This window comes from Myotis nattereri (genome assembly GCF_964212035.1).
Source record: "Myotis nattereri genome assembly, chromosome: 11".
Lineage (NCBI taxonomy): Eukaryota > Metazoa > Chordata > Mammalia > Chiroptera > Vespertilionidae > Myotis > Myotis nattereri.
The window spans coordinates 25,291,216-25,309,424 of record NC_138086.1 but is presented as its reverse complement, the minus strand read 5'-3'; the positions used below and the strand labels follow the sequence as shown (position 1 = coordinate 25,309,424).

At 40.5% G+C, this 18,209-nt stretch overlaps 1 protein-coding gene across 2 annotated transcripts in view; it reads right to left on the bottom strand.

The window, feature by feature from the left end:
• Window positions 1-18,209, bottom strand: part of EXOC4 (exocyst complex component 4) — a 750,050-nt gene that overhangs the window by 131,496 nt on the left and 600,345 nt on the right. For both annotated transcript variants that reach the window (XM_081102441.1, XM_081102440.1), the window contains one exon: window positions 7,443-7,598. In XM_081102441.1, coding sequence (XP_080958567.1) covers window positions 7,443-7,598 — 156 coding nt within the window. The remainder of the gene's footprint in view (window positions 1-7,442; window positions 7,599-18,209) is intronic.

Below are 18,209 nucleotides of genomic sequence, written 5' to 3'. Positions count from 1 at the left end.
GGAGGAAATCAGTGTGAGACGTGACAAACTGAAAATAGACAATGGCAGTGGTAAGTCCCTATGTGAGCAGAGAAGATTCAGAGCCCTCCGGGATGTGGTCTCCCCAGGGGCATAACACCTAGCTGAAGGAGCCTCATTAAAGAAATAAGGGAAGGGGAGATTACTGAGGGGCACTGCAGTCTAGGGCTATACATATCCCAAACCCCACCCAAGCGGGGCACTGGGTTCAGTCCCAGCCAGCTGAGCTGCCCACTCAGGTCCTCTCTGAGCGTAATGCCTTCCTCACCTGCTTTTGCTGTTATTTGTTGTCTCTTGTTTGAATTTAATCCTACAAGCAAGACAAGAACTGGGGGCGCAGAGTACTGTCTCTGGCCAGAGGTGATCTCCGGCCAGAAATGCCCTTGTCACTGCTGACGACAGTGTGGTAGCTCTGGGAGCCAGACCACCTGGGCTCACCTAGCGGCATTACTTCGTGGCTCTGTGAATTTGGGAAAATCATGTAATTTCTCTGCTCCTCAGTTTCCTCATCTCTTGCATGGGAATAACAGCCCCTGAACACCCGTAATGCTGCTGCCCAGTGCCAGGCGCGAGCTGACTCTGATCGCTGTAACAGCTGAAATAAATTGTACAGTCTTTCCAGAAACGTAATCAATTATTCATCTTTCCACATGCTAGAGTTCAAGACTAATTTGTAGAATTTACAAAGAAGAGTGGGCAAAAGTAGGTTTACAGTTGTTCATATGGGAAAACAATATAATAATTCATAAATAATAATACAAGAATAAACTCTGTGTTTTGCGTACTCACAGCTGTATTTTTTCACTTTTATCACCAGAAAGCTCTGCCCTGGTTCTGCCAATTACATCTGTCCACTTAAGGATTTTCAACCCTGGCTCTAGAGAAATGATTCTTATTCTTTGATATTCTGGGGCCCTGAGTGAAATGGCGCTAAAAGACTTTTAGGACAGTCTTTCTAATACACATGTTCCCCCCCACCCCAACTCCTAGACAACCCTTAATCTTCCCCTTTACTTCCCTCAACACCTTAGCCCTTCTGTTAATTACATCTCCAGAAAGTAGGGCTGCTTTTATCAGTGGATATTTATTGATCTCAAAAGGATAATATATTCATATATATATGACAGGTGCAAAGACAATGGCTAGAAAGCCTGCTTTCAGCTTGTTGGGAACAAAAGGATATTTGCTATTTTTCTTTTTTCTATTAAAGCCCTGGCTTGATCTATTCCCCCCACCTCCCCATTCAAAGTTAAGCCCGGAAATAATACATTTTATTTTTTAGTTAAAAAATAAGAATAGAAAAAGGCCTTGTTTAGTAATGAAGGGAACATCACCTTTATTCAATGTGAAGGGCACTGGATTCTATATTCATCCATCTGCTAAATAGCTCTCTGAGCTCTAAGAGCTAATTACAGGAGGAGTGTGTGACTTCTCAGCCTTGTGGCTCACGCCATGCTCTATGGTACTGTAATGTGGGAGATAAAGGCTCTGTCAGCGCTACCAAGTTGGAAGGCTCTGTTCTCTACCACTTACCTTTCCTTAACTTCTCCTCAGGATAGAGAACATGGCAGATTAAGAAGAAAGAATCAATCACGCACAAAACAAATAGACCTATCATGTTATTTTTTTTCCCTTAAAGCAAATATAATTTGTTTTCAAGTCATGTCCAATTGCAAAAATGTAGACAGAGCTCTCAGACATAAGGTCCAGCACAATAAACCAGATACTATAATTCAATTTATATGAAATTTGAGGACAGTGAAAACTAAACTCGGTGATAAATGCCAGAACAGTGGGCACCTTCAGGCCAGGCCTCTGGGGCCCTGGAAAAGCTCGATATTTTGATCTGGGAAGCGGTTACATGGTGTGATCACACATAATAATTCATTGAGTTATACACTTCACTTCATGTATAACTAACCAAAAATTTATAAAAGTATAATTTGTTCTTCCTTTAAATCTAAGCTGGAAAGTGATACAATTAAGTGGGCAAGACAAGAGTAAAGAAAGCTGGAACTCACTGCTAACCCTCCTAAACCGGAAGCAGGAGGTGGCACACAAAAGTTAGACCTTCAGATCAGCGCACTCTTTCTTGGGAAGGGCTGGAAACTCCTCCCCAGGTCCAAGCTGCTGAAGAGACCTAATGAAGCTGACGAACATCTCCTTGCAAGCACAACATGCGATTAAGGTGTGACGTTAGAATAAGCCAAGGAACGGCATAAAAAAGACCTAGGTTGATTTAAAGTAACCTGAAAAGTTGAGGAACACACACTTTATCTTTGAGAAGGTGCCCCTAACACAACCATGAAGGGAGCGAGATGATTCAAGGGAAGGAGTGGGAATGTGCTTATCCAGACGTCTTAAAGCTCTGGCAGCAGGAAAGCACAGTGGTGAGACTGAGAGAGAGTAGAGCCTGTGGCTGACCTCGTCGTAAGATCAGGTTAGTTACTCTTACGTGGGGCTCCAATCCACCCATGTCTCAGTCACTCTTTACCACTCTTGATAGAAAAACATTATGAGGCTACTCTCCGTTATTATCACCATGTGATTTAAATTACGGATATTACTTAGGAGCATTCTTTCTGTGTAGAGAACAGGCATAGGAAATAAGGATTTAAGTTTTCAATTTACTTCAGATGCTGGAGAAAATATATTCAGCATTTAAAGGTGTTAGAAAAAACACCTCTGTGACTTTGGTATAAACCTAGACTTCTGAATAGAATACAAAATTTCCTATCCATTAAAAAATAATACATTTGACTTATTAAAAATGTTAAAGTCTGTTTATTAAAAGACACCATTAAAAGAGTAAAAATGGGCCTGGCCGGTGTGGCTTAGTGGTTGAGCGTAGAGCCAGGAGGCCACGGTTCGATTCCAGTCAGGGCATATGCAAGGGGGCATACAGGATGCAGCTGATCAATGATTCTCTCTCATCATTGATGTTTCTCTCTCTCTCTCCCTCTCCCTTCCTCTCTGAAATTAATACAAATATATTAAAAAAAAAGAGAAAGTAAAAATACCACTTATAAAGTGGGAGATGATATCCATCATAAAAAAGTTATATCCAGATATATAAAGAATTCCTACAAACCAGTACAGAAAAGACAATCTAATTTAAAATGTGTAACAAATATGTTGCAAAAAAGGATATTCAAATGACCAGTAAATACAGAAAAATACATTAAAAGGTGCTCAATTTCCTTAGTCATGCGAGAAATGCATATTAAACCAACATAAAAGACCTCTACAAACCTACTATAAGGCTAAATTTTAACAGATAGAAAATATCAAGTATAGATGAGATATGGAGCAACCAAAACTCTCATATACTGCTATGCAAACTCTTACCATCACTCTGGAAGGTGGTTTGGAAGTGTTACTAAAATTGAACATATGCATAGCCTATGACCCAGCAATTCTACTCCTATAAATAAACAATAAAAACACTTATAAATGGGGTTACCAAAAGACATAGAATATTCATGGCAGCACTATGCAAAAATAGTTCCAAACTAGAAACTACCCGGGTGCCCATAAGCAATAGAATAAATGAATATACACATATACATACCTACACAAACAAATAATAAAACCGAAAAACTGTGATGCATTCACACAATGGAATACTATATAGACTATAGAGTGATAAAAACTAATACAACATAACATGGATTAATCTCACCAACATAATGTGAAGCAAATGGAGCCAGTCATAAAAGGATACACAACTGTACCATTCCTTTTAGAGAGAATCCAAAAACAGACTGAAGTAATTTGTGTGCCTACAAGTCAGATACGGACTATTAGAGAAGTAGTGACCAGAGGAAACACGAAAAGGATCCTTTTCACTGTCATTCTGTTTCTTGATCTAGGTACTGGTTACACAATAAAAAGGGTGAAAATGTACCAAGCTATGCCTTTGATATGTGCACATATGTTATACATATTCAAGAAAAAGTTAACCTTAGGTAATTTAAGCAGATAAATGGAAACTCTAAGAAAGAATCGAAAGGAAATGCTAACAATCAAACATACCATAAAAAAAAAAGAAGAATGTCTTCTCTTTGCTGATCAATAGACTGGGCATGACCAAGGAAAGAATCAGTGAGCTTGAATAATTGTCAATAGAAATTTCCAAATATGCAATCCAAAGAGAAAAAAAGAGTGAAAAGACAGTACAGACTATTCAAGAACTGTGAAAAAGTTACAAATGGTGTAATGTATGTGTAATGGAAATAACAGAAGGAGAATAAAAGAAACAATGTGCAGGAGAAATATTGCAGCAGTAATAACTATGAATTTTCCCAGACCAGTGACATACACCAAACCGCAGACCCAGGAAGCTCAGAGAACACCAGGCATGAAAATTCCAAAATATACAAATCCAGGCATAAACTATTCAAATGGCACAAAATTAAAACAAGGAGAAAAACCCTCAAGGAATTCAAAGGAAAAAAATCACCTTACCTATAGAAGAACAAGAAAAAAAATTACAGTGGACCTCTCTTCAAAAATTACGGAAACAAGAAGAATGAAGTGAAATATTTAAAGTATTAAGAGAAAAGAATCACCATCCAATGAATGCTATACTCAGTGAAATTATTCTTCAAGAGTGACGGAAAGATAAAGTCTGTCTCTGACAGACAAAAATTGAGAGCATCTGTCACCAGGAGACCTGTCTTATAAGAAATGTTAAAAGAACTTCAGGGAAAAGGAAAATGATATAGGTTAGAAACTTGGACGTACATTAAGAAAGGAAGAGCACAAGAGAAGAAAAACCTAAAGGAAAACATACCTGCTATTTCTCTTATTCTTAATTGATCAACAGGTAACAGTTTGTTCAAAGTAATAACATTATGTGCAGTGACTGTAGCTTATGGAGAAATGAAGTGAATGAGAGCAGAGAAATAAGGAATGGGAAGAAGGCATTCCCCACGCAGTGGGAATGTGTTATTTGAAAGTGGATTCGGATTAGTTTAAATGTATTTTGAAAACTCTAGGACCACCACTAAAAACAGTAAAAAAATAAGTATAATTTATATGCTAACAGGGAAGAAAAAAAAATGGAATCCTACAAAATGCTCAATTAAAATCATAAGGAGAAAAAGCACAATCCATAAAATAAAAAATCAATACATTTGAATTCAATTAAAATTAAAGACTTCTGCTCTACATAAGACACTGTGAAGGGGATTAAAGACAAGGCACAGACTGAGGGAAAATCTCTGCAAAACACATTATCAATAAAGGACTGGTATCTAAAATACACAAAGAACTCTTAAAACTCAAAAATAATAAAACACACAACCCAATTAAAAATGGGCAAAAAATCTAAATAGATATCTCAACATGTGTCATTACAAAAATTTAAAAAATGAGATACCACAACACAATTATTAGAATACTAAAGGCTGGGTGCACAAAATTCGTGCACTTGGAGTGGTCCCTCAGCCGGGCCTGCGTCCTTTTGCATTTCCATATTAGCCTTTTATTATAGGATACCAAATTCAAACCACCAAGTGCTATTAAGGATGTGGAGCAAGAGGAATTCTCATTCATTGCTGGTGGAAATGCAAAATGGTACAGCCACTTTGAAGATAGTTTGGCAGTTTTTTGTGAAACTAAACATACTCTTACCATATGATCTAGCATTGCATTCCTTAGTATTTACTCAAATGAATTGAAAATTTACACCCTCACAAAAACCTGCACATGAATGTTATCAATAGGTGAATGGATGAACAAACTATAGCATGTCCATACAATGAAATATTATTCAGAAATTTCAAAACAAAGAGTTATCAAGCTACAAAAAGACATGAAGAAAACTTTAATGCATATTGCTAAGCAAAATAAGCCAACCTGACAAGGCTACATACTATATGATTACAAATATATGACATTCTGGAAAAGACAAAATGATGAAGATGGTAAAAAAAAAAATCAGTGATTAACCAGGGTTTGGGGAGTGGAAAGCAGGGATGAATAGGAGGAGCAATGGAGAATTTTTAGGGCAGTAAAACTATTATTTTGAATGGTAGATACATTCATTATACATTTGTCAAAACCCACAGAATGTATAACAAAAAGAATGGACCTTAATGTAAACTATACACTTTAGTCAATAACAATATATCTATGTTAACAACTGTACCACACTGATGTTAAAAATAGAGAAAACTGGAGGATGAGTGAGGGGATATATGGGAAGTCCATGATTTTTGATAAAATTTTTTATGAACCTAAAATTGTTCCTCCTAGACTAAAGACTGTTCATAGTTTTCTTATATCAAAGTAACTAGTTAACAGGTTTCTCTGAGATAATTTGAATAATGAGAAAGAAAAATATAGATAGGAAGGCTTTAGGTTAAATTACTGGTGAATTTTGAGTATCATGATTTGAGAAAGTTTTAAATGGCCCTTTAGCATATTTTCATAATAAAATGATAGTAAAATATGGCACTACAAAATATAAATGTGTAGTGCCACAGGTTAATGTTGTGAGCTATAAAGACCTATTTGTCTATAGTTTTGAACTACATTCTGAGAAAGAGAAGAGGTCATGGCAGTCTTATGATAAAATGAAAGTAAGGTACTGGCCATTCCTTCTTTTATTCCTTTTTTGGTCTTTGCTTCTTTAAAGTGCTTTTATTTTATTTTTATTTGAACTATTTCTTTATTCACCTGGATAGGCAAAAGACAATAGGAATAAAATTAATTTTCATGTGACAACGTATTACTTTCCCCTCTACTTTACAAACTAGGTGGGATGTTTCGCTATGGCAAACCCCGCCTGTGAAAATGAGTAGCTTCATCAAATTAGGCCCTAAGTAAAAAATTTAAATTGAACTTAGGTAAACACTGAGTGATAAAGTTGAAGGAGAGACATTACTTTTGTCAAAATAATCAGAAAGCAATCAGAGAAAATACAATGTATATAAACAGACGTGGGGAGCACATTTGTATTTCCAGAAAGTTTAACTAACGGTTCTCTGAGGTGGAAGAACATGCTAAGAACAACTGTAGTATGTGCTGTATGGGCAGGAACTTTTCTTATCAACTGTCCATCATATTTCCAGGTGTGGTGCTTAATAAGGTGAATACAGCTTTGCTGAATAAGTGAATGAATACATACACTATTTGTCCCCTAATAGGGGAGAAGGACCTACAAATTGAAATATATTTTAACTCGATTTAGTAATGCTCCAAATTTGACTCATGTCACTCACTGCCTTCTAATGTTTTGAGCACAAGGCATAGTTGCATGGGAAGTGAGGTGTAGTAGGATGAAAACAGACTTGACTAAGTTTGGTTAATTGCTACTTGATACTTAAAATTGGCCAAAATTTCACACAAGAAAGAATTAGCTAAACAGATGTTTTTCCTCCTCATGCTCAGTACAACTTAGAAAATAGACCTTTTACCTTATGAAATCTTCTTCATCTTCTCTCTTTGGCCTCAGCTGTTTGGGCTGAGCCATATTGATCCAGTTGGGTAGAGATTTCAAGAGTCTGCTGATATCATCATCTTTTGCCCAAGATGCACTGATGACAAGTTTTTCTTCCGACTGGACGATGCCCCTAAACACAAGGCAGAAAAGGGACACGTCAGCACATTGCTTCATATCTGGCTGGCACTTGTCATCGACCTCTGCTACACAGAAAAGATGCCTCACCCCTCTCTCTTACTAACATAATCCATTACCTGGGTTGGGGGCAGTGACACCATTAATACTTCTCACCCTAAGTGAAAGTTTTCTAACAGTAGGATAGTTAGTGGTACAAAAACATACTCTCAAATTACAGTTCCTGTTTCTCCCCTATATTCTTACATAATTTCTGAAATATTTATGGATTAATCCCACAGCCTAACTTTTACACTTTTTATACTTGGGGGACTGTGTGCAATCTTAAGGAGTGGCATCACCTCACATTTATGGTACGCCACGCCAGATGGACCCGCCATGCTCTTAGGCATTCTTCTTACCTGTCTCTGATCGACTTCCTCTCCCATTTCCCTCAATGACTATTTTTTAAGGCTGTACCCTTTATCTCCTCATTGCTTCCTCCCCCCCCCCGCCCCAGTCTTCCTATGTGACAGAGGAGGGGACCTAAGTACATACTTTCAAACACTCCACCTCTGATCCCCCACAGAAGTACATGCAAATCTGTTTCATTCTCATTCACCCCCAGTAATCTCTCTACCTAGGCTTTTGAGGATCATTTCCCCCACACTTCCCCCCACCCACACACAATTATCCCCTCCTTTTCCTTATATCTAGTCCCTTCTTAACCATGGTTTAGCTTTCTGTGGTTTCAGTTACCCAGGGTCAACAGTGTTCTGAAAATACTAAAAGAAAAATTCCAGAAATAAATAATTGATAAATTCTGAGAAAGGTAATGAAATCCCGTGGACCCCACCCAGGATGTGACTCCACCCTCTGTCCTGCATCTCCATACCGTACACCCCCCACTCATTAGTCACTTAGCAGCCATCTTATTATCAGATTAACGGCCATGGCATCACAGTGCCTCTGTTCAAGGAACACTTATTTTACTTAATAAGGGCCCGAAGCACAGAAGTGATGTTGGCAATTCAGACATGCCAAAGACAAGCCATAAAGTACTCCCTTGAAGTGAAAAGGAAGTTCTCAATTTAGGAAGAAAAAAACTGCATGCCGAGGTTGCTAAGATTTCTGGTAAGAAGGAAGGTTCTACCCATAAAATTATGAAGAAAAATTCATGCCAGTTTTGCTGTCTCGCCTGAAACTGCAAAAGACACGGCCACAACAGTATATAATAAATACTCAGTTAAAACTGAAAAGACATCAAATGTGTTAGTGGGAGAAATGAATGGAAAAAGTGTTCTGACTGAGAGCCATAAGCCAGGGTCCCGGAAACCATGACCCCGAGCCATTCACTAAAAGTGAGGATGGTTCCACAGATGCAGGAAGAGGTCTGGACTGAAAATACAAAAAGTACTGAGAGTATCACCACATTGTTCTATTGTATGATTACTTATTGTTAATCTCTTACTGTGCCTAATTAATAAATTAAACTTTATCATAGGTATGCATATATAGGAAAAAACAGTACATACTGGGTTCAGCACTATATCCACTTTCAGAAATCTACTGGGGATCTTAAAATGTATCCCCCACAGATAAGAGGAGACTACTATCTATAATAATAAAAGAATAATATGCTAATTAGACCAGACATCCTTCTGGATGTCCTTCCTGACGAAGCCGGGGCTGTGAGGGAAGTGAGGGAAGCCCAGGTCCCAGGTGCCAGAGGGAAGCTGGTGCCAGCAGCCAGGGGAAGAAAGGCCTACTTTTTTTTTTTTTAAATAAATCTTTATTGTTCAGATTATTACAGATGTTCCTCTTTTTCCCCCCCATAGCTCTCCTCCACTAGGTTCCCACCCCACCCCTTACCCTCTGCCACTGTCCTCATCCATAGGTGTTAAGATTTTTGTCCAATCTCTCCCTGCACTCCTCACACCCTCTTCCCCCCAAGAATTGTCAGTTCACTCTCTTTTTATGCCCCTGCTTCTATTATATTCACCAGTTTATTCTGTTCATCAGATTTTTTTATTGACTTAATTTTAGATTCACTTGTTGATATGTACTTGTTGTCACTTTGTTGTTCATAATTTTTATCTTTACCTTTTTCTTCTTCTTCCTCTTCTTAAAGAATACCCTTCAGCATTTCATATAATCCTGGTTTGGTGGTGATGAACTCCTTTAGCTTTTTCTTGTCTGTGAAGTTCTTTGTCTGACCTTCAATTCTACATGATAGCTTTGCTGGGTAGAGTAATCTTGGTTGTAGGTTCTTGGTATTCATCACTTTGAATATTTCTTGCCACTCCCTTCTGGCCTGCATGGTTTCTGTTGAGAAATCAGCTGACAGTGTATGGGTGCTCCCTTGTAGGTAACTAACTGTTTTTCTCTTGCTGCTTTTAAGATTCTCTCTTTTTCTTTTGCCCTTGGCATTTTAATTATGATGTGTCTTGGTGTGGTCCTCTTTGGATTCTTCTTATTTGGGGTTCTCTTTGCTTCCTGGACTTGTAAGTCTATTTCTTTCATCAGGTAGGGGAAGTTTTCTGTCATTATTTCTTCTAATACGTTTCCAATATCTTGTTCTCTCTCTTCTTCTGGCATCCCCATAATTTGAATGTTGGTACATTTGAAGTTGTCCCAAAGACTCCTTACACTATCTTCATATTTTTGGAGCCTTTTTTCTTTTTTCTTTTCTGGATGGGTGTTTTTTGCTTCCTCGTATTTCAAATCATTGACTTGATTCTTGGGATCCTCTAGTCTGCTGTTGGATCTCTGTATATTATTCTTTATTTCAGTCAGTGTATGCTTAATTTCTGACTGGTCCCTTTCCATTTTTTGGCATTCTCGTTAAGATCCTTAAAGGTCTTACTAAGTTCCTCAGCAGTCTCACTATGTTTCTCGGAGGTTTGTAGAAGATTCTTGAGTAACCTTATAACTGTGGTTTTGAACTCTATATCCAGTAGTTTGCTTTCCTCCATTTCTTTCATTTGTGACATGTTTCTTTGTCTCCGCATTTTGGCTGCTTCCCTGTATTGACAGAGTGGCTTTGTGTGGTAGGTGTCCTATTGGGCCCAGTGGCTCAGCCTCCCCAATCACCTGAGGTGGACACTCTTGGTGCCCACCTTTGTGGGCTGGGTGCACAGTCTTGTTGTAGTTAAGCCTTGATTGCTGTTGGTATCCCTGGGAGGAAATGACCTCCAGGGCAATTGACTGCGAGGACCCGCTTGTCTATAGTGAAAGAACTGCTGTGCTGGAGACACCCTTATGGGGCAGGACTTGCTTCAGTGGGGCTTTGGTGCTCACTGAGTCTGCCTCTTGAGTGTGTCACTTATGGATGTGAGGAGTTGAAATCTGGTATCTGACCACTGGGTACACTGGCTCCTGGATCTCCAAGGAGGTGCAAAGTCAGCCACTGCATGGGTCCACCCAACAGGAGCTATAGTGAGATCTGCAGATTTCTCCTCTTCGTTTGGGGTTTGGAAGTTTTGGAGCTCTCTGACCCAGCTGCAGTTTGTTAGGTTAGGCTGCAAAAGGACAAGCGATTCATATGCAAAAGCCGCTGCGCACAGCTTGGGTGGGGTTGTAAATTGGGTGGGGCGGGGTCTCAGGGAATCACCAAGGTGGAGCAAACAGCGATGGCTGTCAGTCAGCCGTTTCTGCATCTCCGCGTCCCTGAGTCCCGCACCCCCACAGTAACAATGATCCCTGCAAGCAGCTCTGCGAGAAAGCCATCCTCGCTTTCCGACCCAATGCCAGACAATCCAGTTTCTCCCTGTAGGAGTCTGGGTCCCCAGAGTCTTGCCGGAAACGAGTTCAGTGCAGTCGAGAGCTTGTATCTCCCTTCCAATTGAAAAAAAACAAAAAACAGTGCACCCAGTTGTCAGCCCATTTCGCTCGCCTCTGTACCTCTGCTCTTGGTGCCTCCGCACCTCCTACCCAGTCTCGATGCGCTTTTTTCTTTCCTTTCAGTTGTAGAACTTCCACTCAGCCAGCTTTCCCGTGGTTCTGGATGATAGATGTTTTGTCTTTTAGTTATAGTTTTGGTGTGGCTGTGGGGGGCAGCATGTACAGGTGTATACTTTATGCTGCCATCTTGGTGTTCAGCAGGAAGGCCTACTCTTGCACTAATTTCGTGCATTGGGCCTTTAGTATCTATATATTCCCCAACCCTCTATGTTATTATTATTAATTCTCACCTGAGGAAATGTTTATAGATTTGTGAGAGAGAGGGAGGGTAGGAAAGAGAGAGAGAAAGAAAGAGAGGGAGAGAGAGCGAGAAAGAGAGAGAGAGAAGCATCAATCGGTTGATCCTGTATGCGCCCAAACTGGGGTTTGAACCCTGAACCAAGATATGTGCACTGACTCGGGATTGAACCTGCATTAAACCCAAAACCTTTTAGTGTGCGGGATGTTGCTCCAGCCGAGCCACTCAGCAAGGCCCTCTAGGTTATTTTTTCAAAGAGTGAGTGAGTGAATGAATGAATGAGTCTCTTTGGTGATCCAGCCTTTCTCTCCAGTGAAGCTCCTCTCCCTCCTTCACAGATACTCATCACTTGATCACCTCCTTTTTTTAAATTCATGAACTCTCTAGGATGTGCTGTTTTATTTAACCCATTCATTGTTTTTGATAATTTTTCAATGAACATATTTTTCATTTCCATATTTTCTATTTAGCTCTTTCATAAATCCACTCAAAAATGCCCTGTTTTTGTATTATAGATTCTCTTCCTCTATCTCTTTAAATATTTAAAAGCAGCAATTTTAAAGCTCCTTTCACATGGCGCTATATTGTGTATGTCTTTGGATGTCAAATGTCCTGTTTGGTGCATTTTCCTTCCCTTCTCATGTGCTCTGCTAGTTTGTTCTGCAAGCTCTGCCTCAGTGGCACTTGCCTCCTGCAAGAATCCCACATGTGCCCTGAGTTTTGGAGATGTTACTATTAGGTGGTTTGCATTTGTCTCTTCTGGATCCTATGGGTTTCACTAGTTCAAAATAATTTTTTAAGGTTTTTTTTTCTTTCTTTTTTTTTTCTTTCTTTATAAGTTTCTCTCCCCACATGAATAGTGCAATTTGCATGTGTCACAGAAATGAAATTCTGATTTCTTTTTATGGCCACCTTTTCTACTCCTAGGTGGGTGGCTCATTCCCAAGCCCAGAGTTCTCCTGGCTCCTTTTATGAATGAATGTCCCTCTATAACTTCTGCACAGATAAAACTGCCTGGCATGCAGGTGTTAAAATGTCAGCCCCTTTTGATTCTTGATCTCTGATATGACCTGAAGTAAATTTAACATCTTGGAATCCTAACACTAACGTGACAGTGTTAGGAGGTAGGGCCTTAGATAAGTGATTGGGTCACAAGGGTGGTGCCCTTGTGAGTGGGATTAGTGCCCTCCTAAAAAAATCCCAGACCATTCCATCATTTGAGGATGCAGTGAGAAGCCTGTGACTGGAAGAGGGTCCTCACAGTACTATGATCTTGGACTTCCAGCATCCAGAACTGTGAGAAATAAATTTCTGTAGTTTATAAGCCACCCAGTCTGTGGTATTTTGTTATAGCAGCTCTAAGAGACTCAGACAACCTCACTCCGTGGTCATGATGCCTTCAGGGGCCACTCAACTGCAACATTTGCTGGTTGCTTTGGCTTTTTGTTTCTCTTTCATTTGAGGCATCTGGAGAATTTCTTCTTCCTTTGAATGTGGATACATATTAGAAAAAAAATTGTAAGGTACATATTTTTATCTGGACTTTCTATGAGCTGGCAGTAGGAAAAGAGCTTCCTAAATCTATCTACACCACACTTTTGGCAGAAGTCAAAATTCTGTCTTAAATCAACTACTGCCCTGTCTTCGAAGTCTCAGACCTGTATATCCAAAGGCTTACAGGAAAACTTCACTTGTAAGTTCTACCAGCATTTCAAATAAATATTATCCACCTCTTTCTCTCCCACTAAACATCTAATATACCTGTTCTTGTCAACAGTTCATCCATCCATCCTGCCATCCATAGTTACCACACCCTGCCAGTCCACCTCCTTAGAATCTGCCATTTCCTGACCAGGTTCGGTCATAACCGATGTTTAGACCTTCATCATTTCTCACTGGGACTTGGCAGTGACCTTGTAACTGGGTGTCTTGCCTGGAGCTTCAAGACCATCAACTTACAGCACTAGTCGCAAGAGTCATTTCTCTAAAATTGTTCAAATACAATCATCTTATCCTCCTTAGAATTCTTCACTGACTCCTAATTCTAAGACCAAGTCACACTTAGCAAGCCATGAACACCTACCTTTTCAGCTTCATCTCCTGCTACTATTCCCTGCTCTGTCCCTGTTCACTACCCCAGACAAACCCTGGCCCAACCTGTGCTGGCTGAATACCCTACCCATGACGAGTATTGGAAAGCTTTTTGACTGCGATATACTATTTCCTGCTTCTGTGTATTATCTCTGCCCAGAGAGCTTCTCTTCATCTTCCTTACTTGCCTCTGCTGATCAGGATTACCTTGGCTCTTCCCCTAGGACAGCTGAGTCCTCTCCTTTGAGCCTCATCACCCTTATACCAGAGGCTTTCTATGGTGACTGCACATTGGGATCATCTGGGCCACACCCAAGACCAAGTAAATGAGACTCTCAGAGGACGGGACCTAGGCATCAGAATTTGTAAAGATTTCCCAGGTGATTCCAATGTAAAGTCAAGGGTGAGCACCACTCCCTTACACAGAACCTCCACTCTCACTGGTCCTATTACACTTCTTCACAATTTGTGATCCCATACCAAGTGGTGAGTTCTCTGAGGACAGAGTTGATTTCTTACTAGATTTTGTGCCTGTGGCACTTAGCACAATACCTGGTATTGGGAAAGTGTATAAGAACTGAACTGGAGATAAAAATAGCCCTCTTCAGTTTTAGGAGTCTAGATAACACATTAAACTAAAACCAATTTCGTGGTTTTCCTTTAGCCCTTCTCTGCACTAAATGACTTGGGTGAGCTATCAAGCCACTAGCATTTGACCAAATCACAGATGGCTCTGCCTGGCTCTCACCATACCTCCCCGAATTCAATACAAATCAGACTAATGAATACAGGTGTACCGCCCTCCCGCAAAAAAAAATCCAACATAAAACAATCCTGACTCAAAAAACAAATGAGCCAATGAGTGATTGTTGACAAGCCTTCCCTTCTACCACTTATTTTCACGCGGCGATTATTGGAGAGCCTCCTCCAAGCCTCACTTTCTCTGTGAAGAATTTGTTGATAGTGTCAGCAGCCTTCAGTAATCTCTCCCTTTGGAAAGCAATAGAACAAAAACCCTCCTTTTATACTTACCACCTACAACTTCACCATTAGAACTTTGCTCCATAAGATGGGCTAGGCAAACAATGGCCTGTCAGTCAAATCTGCCTCATCAACTGACTTTGTATATCCTGTAAGCTATAAATGGTGTTGACATTCTAAAATTTTTTTAAAAAAATCAAAAGACGAAAATTACATAAAATTTAAATTTCAGTGTCTATATCTAGAAAGAACTTTGGTTGGGTGGCTCACTTCCTCTTAAACCCACACTAGAGGTCAAATTCTGTTGCACAGAATTAGAAGCCCAAACCTAACTCAGTTTTCCAGCCTCTAAATCTTTGAGAACATCTTTTCTGGCCCACTTCAGCCCTGGGAGTCAGTAAACTGTTTGGGTCTGTAGGTGTGAGATGGTATTGCATATTTTGGGGACTTGGAATTTTTCACTTTATCACTAACATAGCTTAGTGTGAACTATGTTAAAGGCACTCACATTATTTACTTACGTATTTTTTGGATGACTTTGGAAGAATTCAATAATTCAAGTACTTTATTGCTGCCTTCAGTAATATTCATTGATCCTGTCTTATTAAAAAATGTAATCCAAATTAACTAACATGCTACCTATATAGTGCCCTCAACAATATATTATTAATTCATACTGAATGAACATCAATTTCAAATGCAATTCCCAATATTCCAATTTAAAATACTGGCATTGATTAGCAACATACAATTACCCTAAAGGAAATTTTTCATTCAAATGGCAAGTTTCCATCTTGACCAATTGCATTTATTGGTTTATAATTTTGTGCTAAACTAGATTGTGTGGGCTACAAAATTCCGGGACATATCCAAATAGCCTCAAAAAAGTAGAGCTAAATCTCTAACAATTATTCCACAAGAAGAGTAGGGTTAATTACCACTACCAGAACCATAATCTACTAATTAATTCACAGCTCAATGGGCCACAGACAGAGCCATCTGTGTAACTATTTGTACCTCCTCCCAGGAGGAAGAGGAAAATAGGCATACCTCTTGGAACAGGTGATAAGGCTGCCATGGGAGGGTCCACCCTCCAGACACAGCCAAGTAAATTTCATTTGGAAAACATCTGTTGGTGCCGACTGGCTGATGCGCATTGCTTCCTCTCTGGAACAGTTGGGACGTGCAAGTGTGTGCCTGGTCCCCGGACACAGCTGGGGTGCCGAGTCTTTCATTAGGTAAACAACCAGGGGCAGGTGGGGCTAATTGGATTCAACTGTTTCCAGGGCATGATGTTTACTTTCAGACACTTCAAAAAGTAGGAGCCAAGCTAGACAAATGAACCCTGGGCAAAGTTGGTCCAAATGAAGCTGCTGTTGCAGATTTTCAAGTGTGAATGATGACCTGCAGCAGGCTCAATGCAGCGCAATGTCCAGCAACACAGTCGTAATGACAACGAGAGAGAAACAAAATAAGAGCCGGCACTATGCTGCTGATTAAAACAAAACAGGACAAAATAAATGCAAATTCAAAATCAAAATATCCCTTACGGTAAGACGGAGCAGAATAAACAGGAAAAGAGCAGAGAAACATCAAGTTATCTTTTATATCACGCTCAATGCTCATCGGAGAGCCTTATGGTGGTATGTGTTTCTACTCAATAATCCCAACTTAGGGAATGTCTGATAACTCTGGAGATGGCTCCTGGAAAACAGAGGCAAACTGGAAGGCACCTGGCATGGAGCGGGTGGCAGGTTTCCCTGGCATGTGCCCTCGGCTCTTTTGAAGTTCAAAGTTAGTTTGTTGGCAAAGGTCGCAAGGCAATCAAGCTAAGCTCTTACTCCTGCAGGACCTGGCCTGTGGCTACACAGGAAACCCGAAGGACTTCACGAGCCATCACAGCCCTGGTGTCTAGTCTCTGCTACAGCACGATGAGGCTATCACCTTCTTCACACACCACAGGGAGGAGGTCGTCTTTCTCAGCAAACCTATGATGCCCTCCTTTACTGAATATGGGAAGTTTTCAAAGCTCCCTTTTCTTCACCTTCCTACCCAACCACACTGCCAACCCCAGGCATTTGGATTTCCTGACCTTCTCCCCAGCCATCACGATAGACATGCTACCCCACTGCCTGCTCATCCTACTCAGTCTGCCAGGAATTTCCTCATTCATTCAACAAGCAGACTGAGGGCCAACAAGGCGTGCAGGCCCGCGCCACACCTGGGTTCTGCCATCAGCTACTGTTAGCTTTGCGCCCTCGGGCCTCTGTGAAGAAGTGGTAAAAGGCGGGCCCTGAGGATGGACCTTTCCCTAACAGAACCTGGGAACGTGCTGTGTCTTCTATCAGTCAAGCCTCTAAGATTAGAAGATGCTTTATGTGTACCTCCACCAGGCCGGACGCAGTGCAGAAAGGCCAAACAAAATTTTGACGAATGAACAAATGCTAAGTTGGAACAGACAGAAACTTCAAAAAATTGTGACTTTCAATTTTTAAATGACTATTTTAAGACACAAGCTGAGGGCTGTGCCTCAGGACAACGGGCAGCAAAGGGGGAGAAGCGCTCAGCTTGGGACAGGTTGACTAATGGACCAGCTGCCTGATGCTAACAGCGCAAAAGACAACTCCCAGATGAGTGTTCCTTAAGCCCCAAGGGGTGTGGCTAATTAAGGAAAAGACTTGGGGGTCCTCATTCCCTTTTAGGAAACCTCTCTTTCTCCAGAGCATGTAGCATGGTATCATTACATATACAGGCTTTCTCTCCAGGGTGAGGTGCTCATGGAAAGGTGAGCTGTTTCTGACCTCTCCAACCTGTAAACACCAGTGGATGCCCAGGTTCTTATAGTAAACTTCGTGAACTTGGAAAACCAGCCAGCTCTCAGCAGAGGGCATTGTAAGCTTATGGATTTGATCATTTCTGTAAGAGTTATCTGCTTCGAAAGAATCCGACTGCAATGTTCCCAGCTCCCTTCCTCCTTCCCAGTGTTATATCATTTTGGATCATTTGAATTGTATATGGCTTGCTATTTAAGTCAGTCATTTGCTGGCAGCCAAACTAGAACATTTCCTGTTTTTCCTCTCACTGTAATCAGGATTTGGCTGTCCAAATTAGGACTGCCCTAATTACTCCTCAGCAGGTGCCAATCCGGGGGAGGGTAATGCATGGGGACAGGAAGTAAGGACATGCGTCTTCAGACTCATACGGTAAGAAAACACTTTCCCACTGGTGTGAAAACCTGATTACGGAAGAGACAACAGGCTGTGCGCATATGTGTGTGCACACAGTTGTATAACAACCATATACATAATATTCTATTTCTTCCCCTCAAAGCTTCACAGAATTACTTTTCCCAGC